At 46.6% G+C, this 17,709-nt stretch overlaps 1 protein-coding gene across 2 annotated transcripts in view; it reads left to right on the top strand.

Annotated features, from left to right (window-relative positions):
- LOC8039200 (tuberin) overlaps window positions 1-5,208 on the top strand; it is a 167,598-nt gene extending 162,390 nt beyond the window's left edge. For both annotated transcript variants that reach the window (XM_029982219.4, XM_029982218.4), the window contains exons 38-40: window positions 1,547-1,638; window positions 2,239-2,413; window positions 5,023-5,208. In XM_029982219.4, the coding sequence (XP_029838079.2) occupies window positions 1,547-1,638; window positions 2,239-2,412 (266 nt within the window). In that variant the 3' untranslated portion in view covers window position 2,413; window positions 5,023-5,208. The remainder of the gene's footprint in view (window positions 1-1,546; window positions 1,639-2,238; window positions 2,414-5,022) is intronic.
- The last annotated feature ends 12,501 nt before the right edge of the window (window positions 5,209-17,709 follow it).

Raw genomic sequence — 17,709 nt, 5'->3', positions numbered from 1 at the left:
CTGGGAGGCGTGAAATGGGCTCTTGCACCAGGAGTCACGCCATCGTAATAAAATGTTATAATATGTGTTATGACATTCGAATTGACTGATGTTTTAAATGAATAGTGTTTTTATATTCTTTTTGACTAACAAATAAAAAGCAGCAGGAGCAGGCTGTTTCTTAGTATTTATTTATCTCTTTTATTTGCTAGGGTTACTTTTGTGGCAATTTTTATTTCGTAAATTTACTCTAATTCGTGGGCCTCGCTACAAGTTTCACACGGGAACACATTTTGGTGCGATGGCATTGCTTTTCAACTCGTGGACGAGGGAAACTGCACACCACTAAGATGTTTTCACATTCTTGTTCATGCCATATTTTTTTCGGCCAATGAGCCTCAAATATTTAGTTGATCTTAATGAGCATACGCACAAAGCGGCGCTGCCCATGAGAATTAAGCGACAAAAGTAGACGACGGAGGCGAAATGACCTTCTCTGGGGTTTTCTCGGCGTTGCCGCCATGCGGCATCGTTTTCGCCAAAGTCGCCAATACGCCGAAAAACGTAGTAGTTTGTTTCGTCCGAAGAACGTTGCTTTCTCTTTCATCTCGAATGCAGTGTAGTTCACTCTTTTACCAAGTTGCTCATTCAGGTTTTTTGCAGACGCACCCCACAACGACCCTGCATGATCTCGCAAGTATCTGCAACCAGCGGCTAATTTGTGCGCTTTCTATTTTAAGCATTCCTCAGTCCGATACTCGTAGACTTTGCACGCAATACTGGGAATGTGTCTCTGAGTTCGGGCCCTTCCTCATGTGCAGTCACGTCACGTTAATATGGACCCTGCCAGTACCCCGCTGCATGGATAATATTGGTTAATATACACATTTTTGTCTCATCATTACGGACAACTCCCATTACGGACACTTTCTGGGGGAACAAAGGCACCTGTGTTCTTGAGACACTGTGGAAGGTGTTTTGAGGAATACTGACCAAATCGCTCCTGCGAAGAGTATGCGTCGCATGGAAACAAAAAGGTTAATTTGCTATTGGTCTCTGCCAAAGGGCCTATTTAAAAAACAACTGAGAGCATAGAATATAATCAGAAGCCAGGAATAAAGAAGGTTTATTATATGCGCCTTAAACGGTTCACGGAGGAGATGGGTTGTACGAGTATGTTGCGCCACCTACACTCGGCGTCGACTATTTTATGCTACTTCGTCAAGGCTAGCTTAGCCTCCATAGCGCGGCAGCTTTGCACTGCTATGAGACCACGTGACTTTGTCTTACGTCTCACTCTCTCGCTCAACTAGCTTCGACGGAGTCGGAGCAGTGTGGAAGGTACACTAGTCTCTACAGGATAGCACGTGATTGTCGACGCCGAGTACTATGGGTGTGGTTCGGGCAGTGGCGTCACTACGGTCAGTCGCACCCACCACCGGCCCATTGCGACACTCCCCGGAGCGCTGCAACCAGGGTGGTCCGCCCCGAATCCCCCTTGTGACGCTACTGGGTTCGGATGTGTGATGTGCAAATCTAAAGCAAAGATAATGCGCATGTTTTTCAGAGGTGATGGAGCTCTTTCGACACAGCGAGCCACAGGTGGTTCCGGACAGCAGCTTGTCCCTGTACGTTCGGCAACTCGCATTGCACGCCAACGTACGTCTTTCTTGCCAAAACTGGCGTCTTAAACTCCACAACGTCCACGAGATTTTTAAATTTCCCGTTTCGCAAGGTTGGATCTCAAACTGTCTAACCGAGATTTCAGTTGCATGTTGAAGGACACTTTAAAGGATGTTGCTTATGTCTGAATGTTGTGTGAAATGTAGAGCAGGAAGCGTTGCCTTAGGACGGAGCTTGCGGTGTGTACATATTGCAGGCAACGTAGTGCAGGATGCATCGCTTTAGGGAGGTGCCAACGTTATTAGATTAGACCAGGTATGGAACTGCTCATAGACGCTGCATGCACGAGCAGTACCCCCCTCAATCACCGCGACTCCTCCCATCGTTCGACAAGCCAGATGGCTGCTTTGGTAACTGCAACGTATTCTATGGGATACGTATGTTTCGAAGCGCAGCGTCTAGATGGCGTTCCGCCATACTCTATGAAAAACATAGTTTGTAAACGAAAATCTAGATGGCACTTCGAACGACACGAGGCGGACTGAATTGAGTGAGGGGGGTACGCCTTTCCGTGGAAGTTCCACAACTGAGGTAATCTCAGTTGTGGAACGTCGGGCATGCTTCTGATGCTTGCAGATTGCATGCAACATAGTGCTGCAAAAGACGAAGGGACCTGACCTGTTTGTGAACAACTGGCACGGGCGGCTGCGCCACATCAACCTCATCCGTCAGCGCCTCCTGGATGCCAGAGCCAAGGGAGAGTCTACAGACCCACCTGCTGCCACGGAGGACTTCACTCGGTACCTCTAAGGTACGGCACCCCGACGTGGCTATAGCGGGACCGAGGTCTGGACGGCGGCGGCTGTCCCGTGGGAAACCCTTGGCAAATGGCAACACACTGAAAGTGGCAATAGATCTTTTTCAAAAGTCAGAGCCACTTAGTAGCAGTCTCGGAAGTTCCAATATTTTTCTTTACTAAGGTAGCGAATTAGGCTCGTCGGTGAACGCTGTACAGATGGCATGTGCAAATACGTAGTAGATTTTGAGTTTGGAGTGAATGGTTGTTTTGACTGAATATTTTAAAGCAATAGCTTTATGGGCCCAACCTTGCTCGAGGTCATGGAATGCCCGTGGCTGATGTCCAGAATCTTGTAATCAAGGTCACATAATGCCCGTCGCTGAAGCGCAAGGTCGCGTAATAAAAGTCACGTAAACGCCGGCTTACGTGCGTAATAAAAGTCGCGTAAACGCCGGTTTACGTGACTTTTATTACGCTTGTTACGAATGTTGCTATAGTATGGAAGTCAGTAAGTGTGTTAGCTTAGGAAAACTATTGTTCTAAAATAAAATAAAAATTTGTGATTTTCATGCGTAATATAATTATAGGAATACCCATAGCACATACCCAGCTAGTTATTTTGCTATATTGAATTGCTTTTCATAAGTATTACTTCATAAGAAGATTAACTTTTCTTTTTTCATGTCTGCGCTTTTTTACAAGAGTTGCTTTTTTGCTTAAAAGAATGTTAAAGTAAAAAAACTAACCATCCAGGCATGTTCCTCACAAAATTCTATCCCAGACAACCACCTAAGAATAATTGTCTATTATACAATAGGAAAACAAGAGTTTTCCTGAAGAGAAGTTTATGCCGAAAAGTGCAACGGAGAAAAATGCATTCAAGATGCTCCAACCCCTACCTTTTCTTTGCCATCAGTGACCTGAACATAATTTATAAAAAATTAAGTATGCAGTGTAAACTAATAAAACTTGCTGGGAATACTCTCTAGATGATGCTGGATGTAAATGTGTAATTTTTTCAAAATCAACTTTTTTGCAAAAATTGTTTTTTCTGGGTAGTGTCCCCCGTTATTCTACCACATTAAATGGCTTCGCTGCAGTCTAAGCTCGTTATAACACACCTTGATTTTGATCAGGATTTCAGCCTGTTGTAAAAGGAGTATGTTATATACGGATATGAAGTTGAATCAATGGTATGTACAGGGGTGGTCCAGCTGCGCCAATTGCGCCATTTTGATAAATTCTCCTTTACCTGCGCTTTGCTGCGCCTAAAGACACAAATTGCGCCAAACTGCGCCAAACCGCGCCAAACTGCGCCAAAAAAAGCTTGTCGGTCCGTGAACGAATCTTTTTTTGGAAGAATAGCGTTTTCGGCTGGCAACCCGGTGGGAGTTTTATTTTCTAGGCTAGGTGGCGCAAGCTGCCGCCCGATATAAAGGGTAGAGCCGTTACCATAGCCATCACAATCCAATTCAGGTTTCCGACCCAGTGGCATTATTGCGCATTATTGTTTTGTTGCGACCGTTTTGATATGCGGCGTTGTTATATAGTTAAGCTTTAGCTGCAAGAATGTTCTGTCATTAATAAAATGGTTTTCTTATGGTGAGTTCTTTTCTTTGTAAATTACTATATGAAATTCAGATGTTCGTGACACACACAGATATATATATATATATATATATGGGGGGTGAGGTAAGATTGTATAATAATAAAGACATGGCACAGAACTGCTCTATGTTCATGCTGCTCCAAAATGTTGAGTTTTCCTGATACCAAGGTGCTCCAAAACGAGCTTTTCCCTGCTCCAAAAGGGGAGTTTATGTGATACGAATTGCTCCAAAATTGGGTTTTTCTTGCTCCAAAAATTGCTCCAAAACCTAAAATGGCTGGACCACCACTGTATGTAAGTCTGCTATAATGAGCTCAGACTGTATTAACATAATTTATCCAATAGGTGACAGTGATGTCCGTGCATAAATGTCCTACATCGCTTTACTAAATTTTTCAGCGGAGCTGTTAAGGGCTAGTTTCCCCAGGACCGTGTCCGGTACCAAACAAATGTTGACACAACACTGGTTGCCCCCGTCGCTCATAGATGGCAGTAGCTGTCCAGAGTGTTGTGTTTGCCGATTGTCTGCTTGTCGCCGTCACTCATAGATCGCGGCAACCTTTCCAGCCTCGGCAACCAGACAACTGGTTGCTGCCGTTGCTAATAGATGGCAGCAACATTTCTTCGGAGGAGGAAGAGCGGGAACGGAATGAGCAGCGATGTGCGCAGCAGCGCGAGTGATTCCGCAACCGCCGCGAGGCCGCTATCGCCTAAAGTTTCCCTGCGTCGAGCGCTTCAGATTCCCTTGCGAAAGATGAGCAGATCGCTTGCCTGGAAAGCCACCGTCGAGAACAGAAGCTTCAGCTCCGCTGCTCGTCCTTCACCAAAATGGAAAGGCTGAAAGATTTTTTGTTTAAAAAATCTATGAACATTCTACCGTGCGGTCTTTGCAGTAATATTTCACGTGGCATGCACTCGTTTGGTAAAATCCGAATTACTTGGAGCGTAATGTGGTTTAGGCGGTTCGAATTCCGCAGGTGCAGAATCTTTCAGAATGTGTTTGCTCTTTCAGGTATCGGCCCTACTCAGGACCCAAGAAAAAGACAGAATTGCCAACAGTGGTGGCCAAAGGTTTTTTTGTTTTCTTTTGTACATATAGAGGGTTCACTTACCTCTTGTAACATATAGGCATGTGCCATGTCCGAAATGAAATATGTTAAAAAAATTTTTCTAATTGTCCAATCCCTTTACCTCCTTCGAAAACCCGTCCGTGTCCCCTTGTGCAGCGAAGAAACGAAGGAAACCGGTCAGTCGGTGGAATCCGTCTGGGTGACATTGTACACTTCAGAGATTTGTCTCCGTGCTACTAAAAATTGTTAGTATTTGCTGGGGCAGGGGTTCTCAAACTGGGTTCCGGGGAACGCAGGGGTTCCACGAGCTGGTCTCATGGGTTCTGCGAACACCCATATTGTAACCCCCCCCCCACGCCGCAGGCTGCGCGGCAGGACCGTGCAAAGTGCCTTCATCTCACTTTGTACTGACATCGCGATTGATATGGTGGGGATATCTGGGAAGCAACACAAGCAAAATTGCCTACAATTGTGCATCTGTTGCTTCTCAGTCGGCAAATATGGAGGGGGGGAGTGTTTCACGGCAGTTTTTGAGGCTTCCTGGGGTTCCGTGAGTCCAAACAGTTCGAGAACCCGTGTGCTAGGGCAACTCGACGGGCCACGTTCAAGTGTCAACACTTGAGTCTCTGGTTGGCTCGCGAGTGCCGCCATTTTGCCACCAGGTGCAAAGTGAACACAATTGGCAACGGTCGCAATTCGAAAATGCCCACGAAAAGCTTGGGAAGTTTGAGGCCCTAAACGTTCGAAAAGCACCAGGATAGACGAGGTAAATGAACATGGAGCACAAACGTTTCTGCCGTCTCGAAGAAAAGGCCCTACAAAAACCTAGCCACCGCCTGCTGGTTTACAATCGCGACACGCGACTAGAGTGTCGCAATAACCACACTCGTACATGCCACAAAAAAAAAGAGTGAGGAATTACATTTACGTACAATTACCTCGTTTCCCTTCTCGAGGCATTATCATCGTCGTCCTTATCTAGCTCACTGGACGTTTGCAATAATTGCATCAGCATCATGTTTACTGTTCCTTCCAGTGACACTTCACTGACTTCCGGTGTCTTGAGAAACAGCTGACTCAAGTCTCGTCGGACATCTTTTGCGAAGATGCCGACCGCCTTTCAACTGAGGCGCTGAACAAGACTGCCGTATTTTGCCTCACGAATGCTCGATGCACTGCATCGTGCTTCTCCGGCAAAGCAGTGGAAGTGCTGTTTACCCTGCAGAAAGAGCAGAGTGTCTTTGCAGCCCGTGCTCGATGCCATCGGAATCGCTCAACTGTAGAAGCCGCCTGGAATAAGAATCGATTTGTGTTTATCTAGCCATACCTGCTGGCAGTACACGAAGTTATTAAGGCGGGGTAGTTGCGCGTGTGCGGTGTCCTCGGGGACTCGGCAGAGAATAAATGAACAGGTTGAGCCCAGTCAACGTTCCAAATCAGATTGACTTTTATCGACAAAGAAGAAAATGAAGTACAGATCATATGGTGATGATGATGATTTGTACATATGTTGCTAACACAATGCAGCTATACAAATCAGAGCACAACATTACCTTCCCCTAAAAAAAAAGAAAACATTCTTTCAGTTACACGAAGCGAAACAAAGTATCAGTATCTGATGCGTGCCCTTCATTGCTTCACATGTTATGTGACATAATGCCGTAACCAGCTTGGTGGTTTACGTGATCGTGTTAAGGGCTGCCGCACGTTAGTGTCCGGTTGCGACATTTGCTGGGAAGCTGGGAGAGGCGCGGAAGGAGACTCCTCCCGTCCAGGCGGTGTCCTCTGCTCTGCCACAACAAGTTTAGGCAGCTGCTCGTCATGCAACGATCGCTGGCGGGATGGAACTGACTGCGTTTCCATCGGTGCCCCTGAATTCAACGGAAACCATCCTGGCCAATCTGGTTCTTTTTCTTTTCCCGCTTGAGGGATGAGAACTAACTTTGAAATGTTCCACGTCCGTTCGTCTTCCAGCAGAAACGTGCGTGGTTCTTTTCTTTTTAGGACCTTCAACGGTGTCGTATACCTAAGGTCTCCTTTCGTGCCTCCAGGCGGCTTGCGTACTCCGACGAAATCGGCTTGCTTAAACTTGGCACCACGTTTTTCGTCAGTGTGGGCCTTGCTTTTGCTCTGCCGGTCCTCGACCCTCTTCCGAAGAGATTTTGTTTCGGCTTCTGGTCATTGAAAGAAGTCCTTGGATGGCAGTCCTATTATATCTAACCTTGTTCTTGGCTGCCGACCGTGCAGTAGAAGAGCAGGGGAGATTCCGGTCGTGCCGTGTGGGGTACATCTGTAAACGCCCAGATAGTCGGTAACCGCAGACTGCAGAGGGCGATTCTCGAGGATAGCAAGCTGGATGAAGTCCTTTAAGACACGATTGAACCTCTCAATCAATCCATTTGCTTGCGGATAGTATACTGAAGACAGACAGTGCCGGATTCCCCTTTCTTGAAGAAAATCCTCGAACTCTTTGAATTTAAATTGCGTACCATTATGTTACCATCTCCTCAGGGTACCCTTCCCTACTGAACACCGAGCGGAGAAACTCGATGACTGTTTGCGAGGTCACATGGCTTGTAAAGCAGAGCTCAGGCCATTTTGAGTGATAGTCTATCAGTGTTATTACAAACTTTTTGTCTGGTGGTGCTCGAGCCAGTGGTCCGACAATATCCATGGCCAACTTCTGCCATGGCCGATTCGGTAAAGCAAATGGATTGATTGAGAGGTTTCTACATTTATCTTCCATTGGCTCTGACGTCGAAATGGAGAACGATAGAATAGAACTTTATAGATATAAATATAGGTTACAAAGAAATAAAAACATTGACACACTACTAAAACCATGATAAGAGTGTTGGTTAAAGCAAGAATATGTAAACTCAAGTCTTCCTTAAAGGCAGTTTCGATTCCATTTAAAAACACATGGAGCACTGGACAGCAGTAGTGCACACCAGTGTTTTTTCAGATCGAGAGAATTAAGCTCCAATAACGTGTTTTATTTTCTCCTTATGTCCAAAATCGAGAGCATACAGTCGAATCTCATTAACTCACACTCGACGGGGACCGAAAATTTGTTTGAATAGAGCAAAGTTTGAATTACCCGGAGTTTCTTCTCAGAGACACATAGGATGGGACCTGCATGTTAGTTTGAATTATCCGAAAGTTCGAATTAAGAGAGTTTAAAGGGACACTGACAGGGTATTTATGCTCGCTGAGGTTTTTAGTTGTACATGACATATGAGAGCCCAAATACCCAGAACACAATTTGCGGCTCAAAATTCGGTTTCTTTCCGGCCGAAAACCGCCGATTAAGAACTGACCGGTTTGAGTATCGCTCACTCTCTTTTTTGTGGTCACTGGCCGTTTTCTAAGGTTTCGACGCGACCACCAAATTGAATCAAAGTCGATGGTCACTGAAGGCACACACTCAATATTAAAAATAGAAAAGAATATGAAAACAATTTTTTTGTGGCTTCTAAGAAGCTGCAAATACGTTGATTGAAAAAAAAAGTTGCACAGAGAACCGGAAGCATTCTGTGCGTGCATCGTTTCGCTTATCGTGGGACTCGCGGGCACGGCGATGGCAGCGGACGACGGACGTGGGACCTCTACTTCAGAACTGTCGTTTGTGGTACCGGCGAACTCTGTCCGCCTTTAAAAGAGAAATTTGGGACTGATCAAAAGAATTGGTATTCATCCCGGACGACACGCCCGACCACGAAGCCGATTTGCACGAAGACGTCGCCGAGCCGTCGCTCCCTTCTCGTGGCTGAAGACATCGCTCGCGCAAACGTCAAGCACCGTACGAAGTGTGTACTTCGAGTTTAATGTGCACAGGCGTAAAGGTTTTAACCTCTCTGCTTCGCCTTGCAAGCTGCCGTGTACGTGCCTGATCTGTGCAAAATAAATCAAATCAAATCAAAATCAAATTTCTTTACTAAGTACGCATGTCGCCAATGCGTGGACCTTCGACGTCAACCCGGGAGTGCTTGTGCTGTAGGAACATTTCAACTATTAACATACGAGACTCAATACGACAAGGTTGCCCTACGTCTCCCCTTCTGTTTAATTTGTATTTAGAGCTTTTTTGTTTAAGCGTAAAAAATAGTCACCGTGTCCGAAGCTTCCAATTTTATATTGCAGAAGTAAAAATAATGAGCTACGCCGATGACATTGCTGTTTTTCGTAGGGACAAAGAAAGCGTCACCGAAGTCATAACTTTGGCTAAAAGGTTTTGCAACGCTACTGAGAAGTGCCGTGGTTTCTGGCATGGCGCTTGGGCCACTACACCCTCAGAATTTGAGGGTGTATGCTGGGACACAGTGCCGTGCAAGTACCTCGGGGGGCCATTGCATAGCCGTCTGTATGGCCATTGCAAAGTTTCCGGAATAGCCAAACGTACTGGTCGGGTGTCGCTACCGACCTGGACAGGTGTGCTTCTCGTTGGAAGCAACGCGAGCTGTCCATTTTTGCCCGAGCGACTGTTTGTAACTTTTTTCTTATTGCGAAGCTCTGGTATGTTCTTCAGGTCATCCATTGTGCGCGAACTATTGTTAAAAAATTTCATCGAATTTTTGCCACGTTTATATGAGCCGATGAGACGAGACAATCTTTTTCATCGAGTTTGTAACGGTGGCGTGGGGCTTTCCCACCTTTTTGTCAAGCAGCTTGTGTCACGCTTCTTTTCTTTTTGAGAGACCAAGAGCACCCGTTCATTCGCACACTGATTCAAACAAAAGTGTCACCAGATTTGCCATCTTTTCTTGTACCAACAAGAATCACTGGTTTTTTGAAAGAAGTTGTTGACACGATGGGGTTTTTGACAGCACGTTTTTCTTTGAATTACCTTCGTGATGTCAGTAAAAAAGCGCTCTATCGCAATTTAGTTGTGAGTACGTGTTTTCCCCATGCCCTTGTATCGAGATGTGTCCCAACGTGGCCCCGATGTGCTTAGACGTGTAAAAAGGATGTGTGTTCCCGCGGCTGTTAAGACTTTCTTTTATAAATTACACACGAATACCTTGCCAGTTAAGGTTTGGCTTAAAGAAAGAGGGATCTATGTGCCATGGTCGGTAAATTGCCTTCTATGTAGAAAACCTGAGACTATTGAGCATGTGTTTTTGTTGGGACGCGGTATTTTTCTGGGATGTCCTCCAACGCACTTTAAAGAAAGAACTACCTGTAACCCCAACAGGGATACGTTTCCTTAGTGTGGATAATGATAATGAAGTTCCTTATGACATGATTATGTTGTTAGCTTTGTGCAGTATTTGGAGATCACGTATGGCTGTTCGACATGCTGACCTCGACGCAAAAGAAGTGCGGATATATTTCTTCAACCTTGTAAAACAAGTACAGAGTGTGTATTTGAACTGTGAACCTGAACCGGAGTGGACTAGTATTTTAAAATCACTCCTCGAAATGCATGATTTTAATACGCTGTGCAAAAGAGCTGTACAGCGCTGTTAGAATGACATGAATGTTACTGTAACTACCATGCAATAAAAAAAAAAATTACTCAGGAGGTTAAGTTTCCCCAGTAGCTCAGTGGGAAGGCGTCCGCATCACACATGGCAGGACCGGATTCAATCCCCAGTGACACCATACTTTTTTTTTTCAGACTCTTTGCGATGTTTACAATTTCGTTTTTGTTTTTACAATTATCACCGAAGAAACAAACAAATGTTGTGGATGTAACGTCGCTGAACTAATGGGTATGGGATTTCGTTTTTGACACCTGCGAACAGCGAACTCAATGTAATCAGTTTCCACAAAATGCAAGGAGCATATAAATCAGGTAGCGTCCGCTTTCCGAGGTGCCCGTAAATGTTCTACAGGAATTGCAGCCAGCCATTGCTCCCGATCCCGTTGATCTTTCGGAAACTGTCGCACAATGCCACTTTTTTTCGGACGCAGGGCATGTGAGCCAGCTCTTCACGCAACATCTTGGGTATATTCTTTTCGGAGCCGATCACGGAAGTTCACCACGGGCACTCACTACTCATCTCCAACCCCTCAATGTACAAAACAACTCATCTTGAAGTACAGAACAGCAAGCGGAACATAACTGCAAAAGAATCGCACGGCAAGCAGTTTATGCTACGCCGCCTCGCATGTCGTCTGCTAGGCAAGAGGGAAGAGAAAAAAAAAAAAAAGCGCACGGTCGGGTGTGGTTACGTTACTTTCGTCACTCACTCTCTCCTCTCCATTTCTCCGACCTCCGTGCGCGGGTTTCAGTTTCGGTTTCGAGCAGTTCCGTCTTTTGGATTTATTAAAAATATACGCTACTCTGTTGCAAAATATTAATGGGTAGTCCTCCGACACCATAATGAAGTGCCTGGGAAAAAATGGAAAAAAAAATTGTGGGGGGCGTCAGTGTCCCTTTAAATTAACAAGGTTCGACTGTACCATTTTATGTTTCTTATTATGAAAAATTAGTGTTAAAAAAAAGCTGTTGTGATAAAAAAAAAAAAAAATTACAGGAGGACACTGAAGACTGCTTCCGGTGTAGGAATTTGAAAGCATTCGTATATGTAGCGTATTCCTACAAGCTGTGCACCCCGCTATCCTCTGCAGAGGCCGGGCACTGGGCAGCGGCAGATGTGCGCTGCTGCGGCGGTGCGCAGGAGCCACGCCAGAAATTACGTTTTTTTCTAACTGGCACACGGGCCGCGTCGCAGCCACTTGAAAAGTTGTTCCGCGAAGGGAATTTCTTTGCCGTTTTTTTCGCAGTTACGGCGCGGAGGCAATTTCGCTGCCGTCTTTTGCGGCTGCGGACAATGCCGGGCTGTTCTCCTTGGGACAGTTAATGCTTTTGCATTAAAAAAAGACCATTACAATTTCTGAAGAGCTTTCACGTTGCTTTCAGTGCGTTGTGACATTACGAAAATGATCTTTTTCATAAGAACCGAGAGGGACATTCTCAGTTAATGCAGTTAATTGCAAAGGCAAACGAGCTGGGCAAGAATGACGAAAAAAAAAATTCCTGGATAAGCGGAACAAGGGGGACAAAAGACAAACACAAATCAGCTCGGTGACTGGTCCATGACCGATCGTCCTTCTCCTGCTCAAAGGCTTCGTCGTTGCTCTCTACCAGATGCAGGTGGATGGGAGACTGAGCCTGCAGGGAGGCAAGGCGGGAGGCAAGGCGGGACGAGCCAGCGTTGGAACAATGAGCCGCGCGGTCGCGAGCGAAAAAAAAAAGAATCATAGACCCCATGACGGTCTAAGCTGTTTACGACGGAGATTAAAGGGGTATTCAGAGGAGGGAGAAATCCCGGGGATTTCTCCACGGCACGCGCATCCCTCGACGAAAACGTCAGGCTTTGCAATGTGCAAAAGCCTCGCGTTTTCGTCTCGTGATGCGCGCATGCCGGAGAGAAATCCCCGGGATTTCTCCCTCGAGCAACAGACGTTTCAACTGATTCAATGGGTTTGCCATTAGGTGATTATGGCTTACAACAATAATTATTTCTCACATGGGGGTCTGCGAAGGCGTTCTGCGGACCCCCATGTACATTCGGTACATTCAGTATATTTGGTTATACAAGTTGAGACATTGCTAATATTCTCGCATTTATTTAATTGAACGATTTCTAAACAATAATTTTTTATTTATTCATTTTCTAGCAGATCATTATTTAGGTCACCTATTAATTCTATTTGCATATTTGTTGAAGGAACGTATTCTAGTGACTCCTGCAAAAAATTTAGAAAAACATTTAACGCACCAGATGGCGGTCGATGAACCACAGCTCCAATTAACATTCAATGTTTTATGAAAGCTATGGTGCGTGCGAGAAAACAAAAATATGTGGGACCAGCGGTCGTATACACTGAGATCATTCAAGCATTTAATAATCGCTTTGCTAAATTTCCATGCATGTGAAACGATACAACAGAACCTCTAGTAGGAAGAAAAGACAACACAAACAACAAGCATTTCGTAAGGAGGGCCCAGCTCAGCCGGAAACGCGCTTCCGTCGTCGAGATCCATGCTTATGAACGTGCGCCCGTAGCAGACTACGCACGGCGGTATCCCCGCTTTCGCACGTTTCCAATTTCGGCCGCACGGTGGCGACACGGTTCGATCTCGAGGCGAATAGACCATGTAGACAAACATCAGATTTATTACGCAGACTGTGTGCATTTAGGTGAAACAGTTTAAACGTGTTAGAATTCGTGAGACATATTTGCCAATTGCGCCATTTTGATACAAACCCACTTGTCTGCACCTAGTTGCGCCAAAAACGCGAAATTGGTCGAAATTGTGCCACACTGCGCCAAACAAAAACAAAAAAAGTTTGCGGCGCCGGTAGATTTAGCGGGAAGCGAGAGCTTGGTTGGCCACATTCAATCTCGTCTAACCAAGGAGGTTATAAGTACTATGGTGCCTGGAGCGCGTCTCCGACTGGTGTGTTTACCGCGGCCAAAAAAGTGGTCCCTCGATTTCCGCCTGATGACGTCATAAAAGTATCATGCTGTCGCCGGTCGCGACCCTGGCGGCGTACCACCAGCTGTGGTGTCTGTAGCAGATGCCTGTTCTGCTACAGGTCGCTTTCCACTGTGACAGTTCACGGAAGCTAAAGCAGCCGGAGTTGGGACGCCTAAAGGGACGCCGTGACGACAGCGACACTCGCGTTCGCTCGAGCTTTTCGCCAGCATTTCTACGGCCAACCGCCAGGATCGTGACAGGCAACAGCATGACACTCGCGTCATTTGTTGCCACATCGGGACCACTTTTGATGTATGGGTGGGATAGGACGCTAAACACACCAGTCAAAGACCCGATCCAGGCACCATATAAGTACTAGGAGGGGTAGGGTGCCTACATGTTCCCGCCGCTTTTTGTGCCCAGCGTGACCGCAGATCTGTCTGGCGATTGGTGCGCGTGACATGTCACGTGTGAGATGGATGGTTGATTGTAGGAGGACTCCTTGCAGGCTTGCGCGCGCTCCGTCCGGTAGGTTTTAACAGATCGAAGGCTAGACTGTGGTGTATTCTAGTACCCCATAGCAAGACGAAAGCTAGCTACGGTCACGTGATGTGGTCACGTTGGCACGGTAAATGAGGAGAGTGAGGAGGAAAATGAGAAAGAGGCGAGGCGTCAAGGGAGCACGGCTTGTGGAGGCTACGCGGCCGACGTCATGCCCTCTCCTACCCTTCTATCCTCCTTGCGTCTAACGTTACTAGAACCACTCAGTTGGGAAACTGCCATAGAGACTGCTCTGAAAAAGTATCCCCGATCTGTCCTCGAACACCGAGCTAATGGCGAACACAACGCCGCCATTTCTCCCGCAGCGGCCACACAAGGAACTGCACATGACGTCTATTTTAGCTATAATCGGCCATTTTGGCGCCGAAACAGATACAGTGGAAGAAGTTACAGGGGTGCCACCCCCGTCTCCAAAGCGGACGCGCCGCGCCGTACTGCCGAAGTTAAAATTCACCTAGGCCGGGACGCGCCACCTGAAAGCACCGCTGAAGCATCGTTGTATAAAAACAATGTTAATTGTGCCGCAAAACCTTGCAAACTAAAGAATATAAAAACATCATGCGCCCTTCATTTTGTACTTAACTCCAATAAATTTCATTCGAAAAGAGTCTTTTCCGTTTGTTTTTACGCAAAAACATGCTTTCTAAAAGCTCAAGGTGACCACAGTACAGACAAATGATAAAGAGTGGCGCTGTTGTCGTATTTAGCTCGGTCTCGGTGGACGCCAGCGGCCCAGGTTTCGACGGCGAGTTTCCCAACTGAGTGTTTTAGTAGCGTTGATCTCGTCGTAGTAAAGTATATGGTACAGGTACAGGGTGGCGCAAGCAACCGCCGGATTCTAAGATTTCAGCTGTATTACCCTTCTATAGCTAGGATACGTGGTCTTTTCCCGATTTTCCTCCTACTTTCCGCCAGTGTTGCCAGGTCTACTGATTTATCGGTAGATCTACTGATTTCGTTCCGGGTCTACTGATTCACTGAAAAAGAAGAAAATCTACTGACTTTCTTTTAGTAAACACATTAAAAATTTATTATTTGGCCCCTTCAGTTCCCAGGGTTGCCCATCAAAAAAAAAAAACTCATATTTTCCCAGAATTAAAAACGAAGCACTGGCTAGACGGCCCAGAAACCCAACCTATTCGAGCGACTTAAAAACAGGACACTACAAAACGCACGACTCCGACAAATCGTGAAAATTGAAGCGGACGCTTCTATTTTTACGATTTGTCGGATCTCTCTTCGCCTCCTCCACCTTTCTCTGACGTCGGTGCTCGTCAGATTTGACGTCACCTGCGTCTGGCTCACCTCGCCAACGCCCTCGCGTACCGCCGTCGCCTCGGCTAGTCGAAGGCCGAGGAGGTCCGACTTCGGGTAGACTTGGGACATTCCTGCGTCGAAGGGTGCGTTTCGGCCGCCCTGGCTCAGCTTTCTTTGTCAAAATCCACGTTCGTATACCGAAAAAAATTAATAAAGTGCAGCGCGCAACAGTGAGACTTTTAGTTGTATGTAGAAACACTGAGAACTTAAGAATATATCATTTATTTTATTAAACCCCAAACCAACCAGGTTTGTTTGTCTATACTATGGTTGCTAGAAGGGTTATACGTGGTACGTTAGGAAGAAGAGCCGCCGGCACGGTGTGCGCTTGGCCGTATGTAAAGGTTCATCGCGATGGCCGCCGGCACGGTGTGCGCTTGGCTACGTCTACTTGTTGCTTTTTTGATCTACTCGCGCCTGCGTGCCTTGTTTCTGGCCGACGCCTCTCAACGTGAATGCTCCGGGCTCCGCCAGAGACTGAACTGCCGGCCCTTATTCCTGTGTAACGTCGGCACCACCGTCGGTTACGCCGTAACCTCAAGTGCCACCCAGGCGAAAATTTTCAACTGGGACCAATTGGTCCCAGTTGCAACTGGTTTATGGAACAATTCCCAGTTGCAACTGGTCCCAGTTGGAGTCGTCCAACTGGTCCCAGTTGGAGTTGGTCCCAGCTGGAATTGGCCCTAGTTACAACTGGTCCCAGTTACCGCTGGTACCGACTCCAGCAACAATGAAACACGGCACAAAATGGAAGGTTGACAAGACTTTATTGTCAAAAACTTGGAGAATGAAACTAAATAGGTTCGGTGACATACACGCTCGGGGTTTAGCCACTTGCTTACGACGGTTGAATCGCTTTTTCAGAGGTGGTATTCATGAGATGAAGGAAGATCGGCCGCTGGCGTCTGTTAGTGAAGACGTCCTCAGCTTCTCTTCCCATCGTGTGAAGAAAGGTGCTCACCCGTGATTCCGCGTTGCGCTGGTGAAGTCCTGATAGGATGCGGTAGCGCTCCCACCTTGCAACCTCTGTCACAACAGTCAAACATTTTCGAGGTAGACCTCCCGCCATTTTCGCCATTGTGCTCTCCGCGGCGTTTTCTCTTCCGTCTGGTCTTTCCTGGGTGCCCTCCGATCGCTGAACTGCATCTTTCCATCCTCGAAGTTCACCGCCGCCACCATGGTGTGCGTACAGTTAGGTCCAAAGAAGCGCAGCTGTAGTTTTGACATTTTCATAACAACGCCAACTTGGGCGATGGCGACCCTTCTCTACCGCGTCCGTCCGACTCCGGCGTCAGCATAGGCAGCGCCATCTGTCGACACCGTGTACCTCTAATCCGCACCCGCGTGCCACGGCGGCCGGCTAGCTCTGATTGGCCAAAAGATAAATATATTTATTAAAAGAAAAAAGAAAAAAAAAATACTGTAGGTATTTAAATAAATGTTTTAATATATTTTAAAAATGCACTAAATGTTCATTTAGGTGAACACATTTTGTCGCTAATTTTATTTTCCAATTAAAAATATTTAGTTAATTAAAATCTTTATATTATTTTTATAAATATATAAATGCACCCCAGTAATTAACAATTTCCCTATTTGTATAAATCTAAAAATGTTAGTGTTTTTAGTTTTCTTCATTAGCAAAGGTCAACAATGCACCCCCAACTTGTCAAAATGGTTGCCCCGTGTGAACTGGGAACGGGACAGGCACTTGAAGTTTGACTGGGAATCGCTTCAACCAGTTACTTTCCTAACTGGTCCCAGTTCACTCCATTCCCAACTGGGAGTCAAACCAGTTGACTCCCAACTGGGAATGGTTCAAACCAGTTGACCCCTCAGCTGGTCCCAGTTGGACTCCTATTGGTCCCAGTTGATTCCCAGTTGGGACCAGTTAGTCTCAGTTGATTCCCAGTTGGGACCAGTTAGTCCCAGTTGATTCCCAGTTGGGACCAGTTAGTCCCAGTTGAAACCAGTTGAGGTGCCAACTGGTCCCAGTTAGAAATTTTCGCCTGGGCACTAGGCCTAAAAGCCCGCACCTCACGTCCGCCCGACCGCACGTCGTCTGGCTCTTACTTGCTGCCGGAGACATCTCCCTAAACCCCGGACCAAGGCATTCGTGCCCTCGTTGCGCCCGGGCCGTCAAGGGCAACACGGCCGCACTACAGTGCGACAAGTGTCAACTCTGGGTGCACCGAAAATGCGAGTACCTCCCGCTTTCGGCCTACCGCCGTCTCTCCTCATCTCCCGAGGAATGGTATTGCGGCACATGCCAGCTCCCGCGCTTTGAGGACGAGCTATTCGTAACAGTAGCCCAACA

The sequence above is a fragment of the Ixodes scapularis genome, unplaced genomic scaffold (assembly GCF_016920785.2).
Source record: "Ixodes scapularis isolate PalLabHiFi unplaced genomic scaffold, ASM1692078v2 PGA_scaffold13__105_contigs__length_92229423, whole genome shotgun sequence".
Classification (NCBI taxonomy): Eukaryota; Metazoa; Arthropoda; class Arachnida; order Ixodida; family Ixodidae; genus Ixodes; species Ixodes scapularis.
This window is presented reverse-complemented; position numbering and strand designations above follow the sequence as displayed.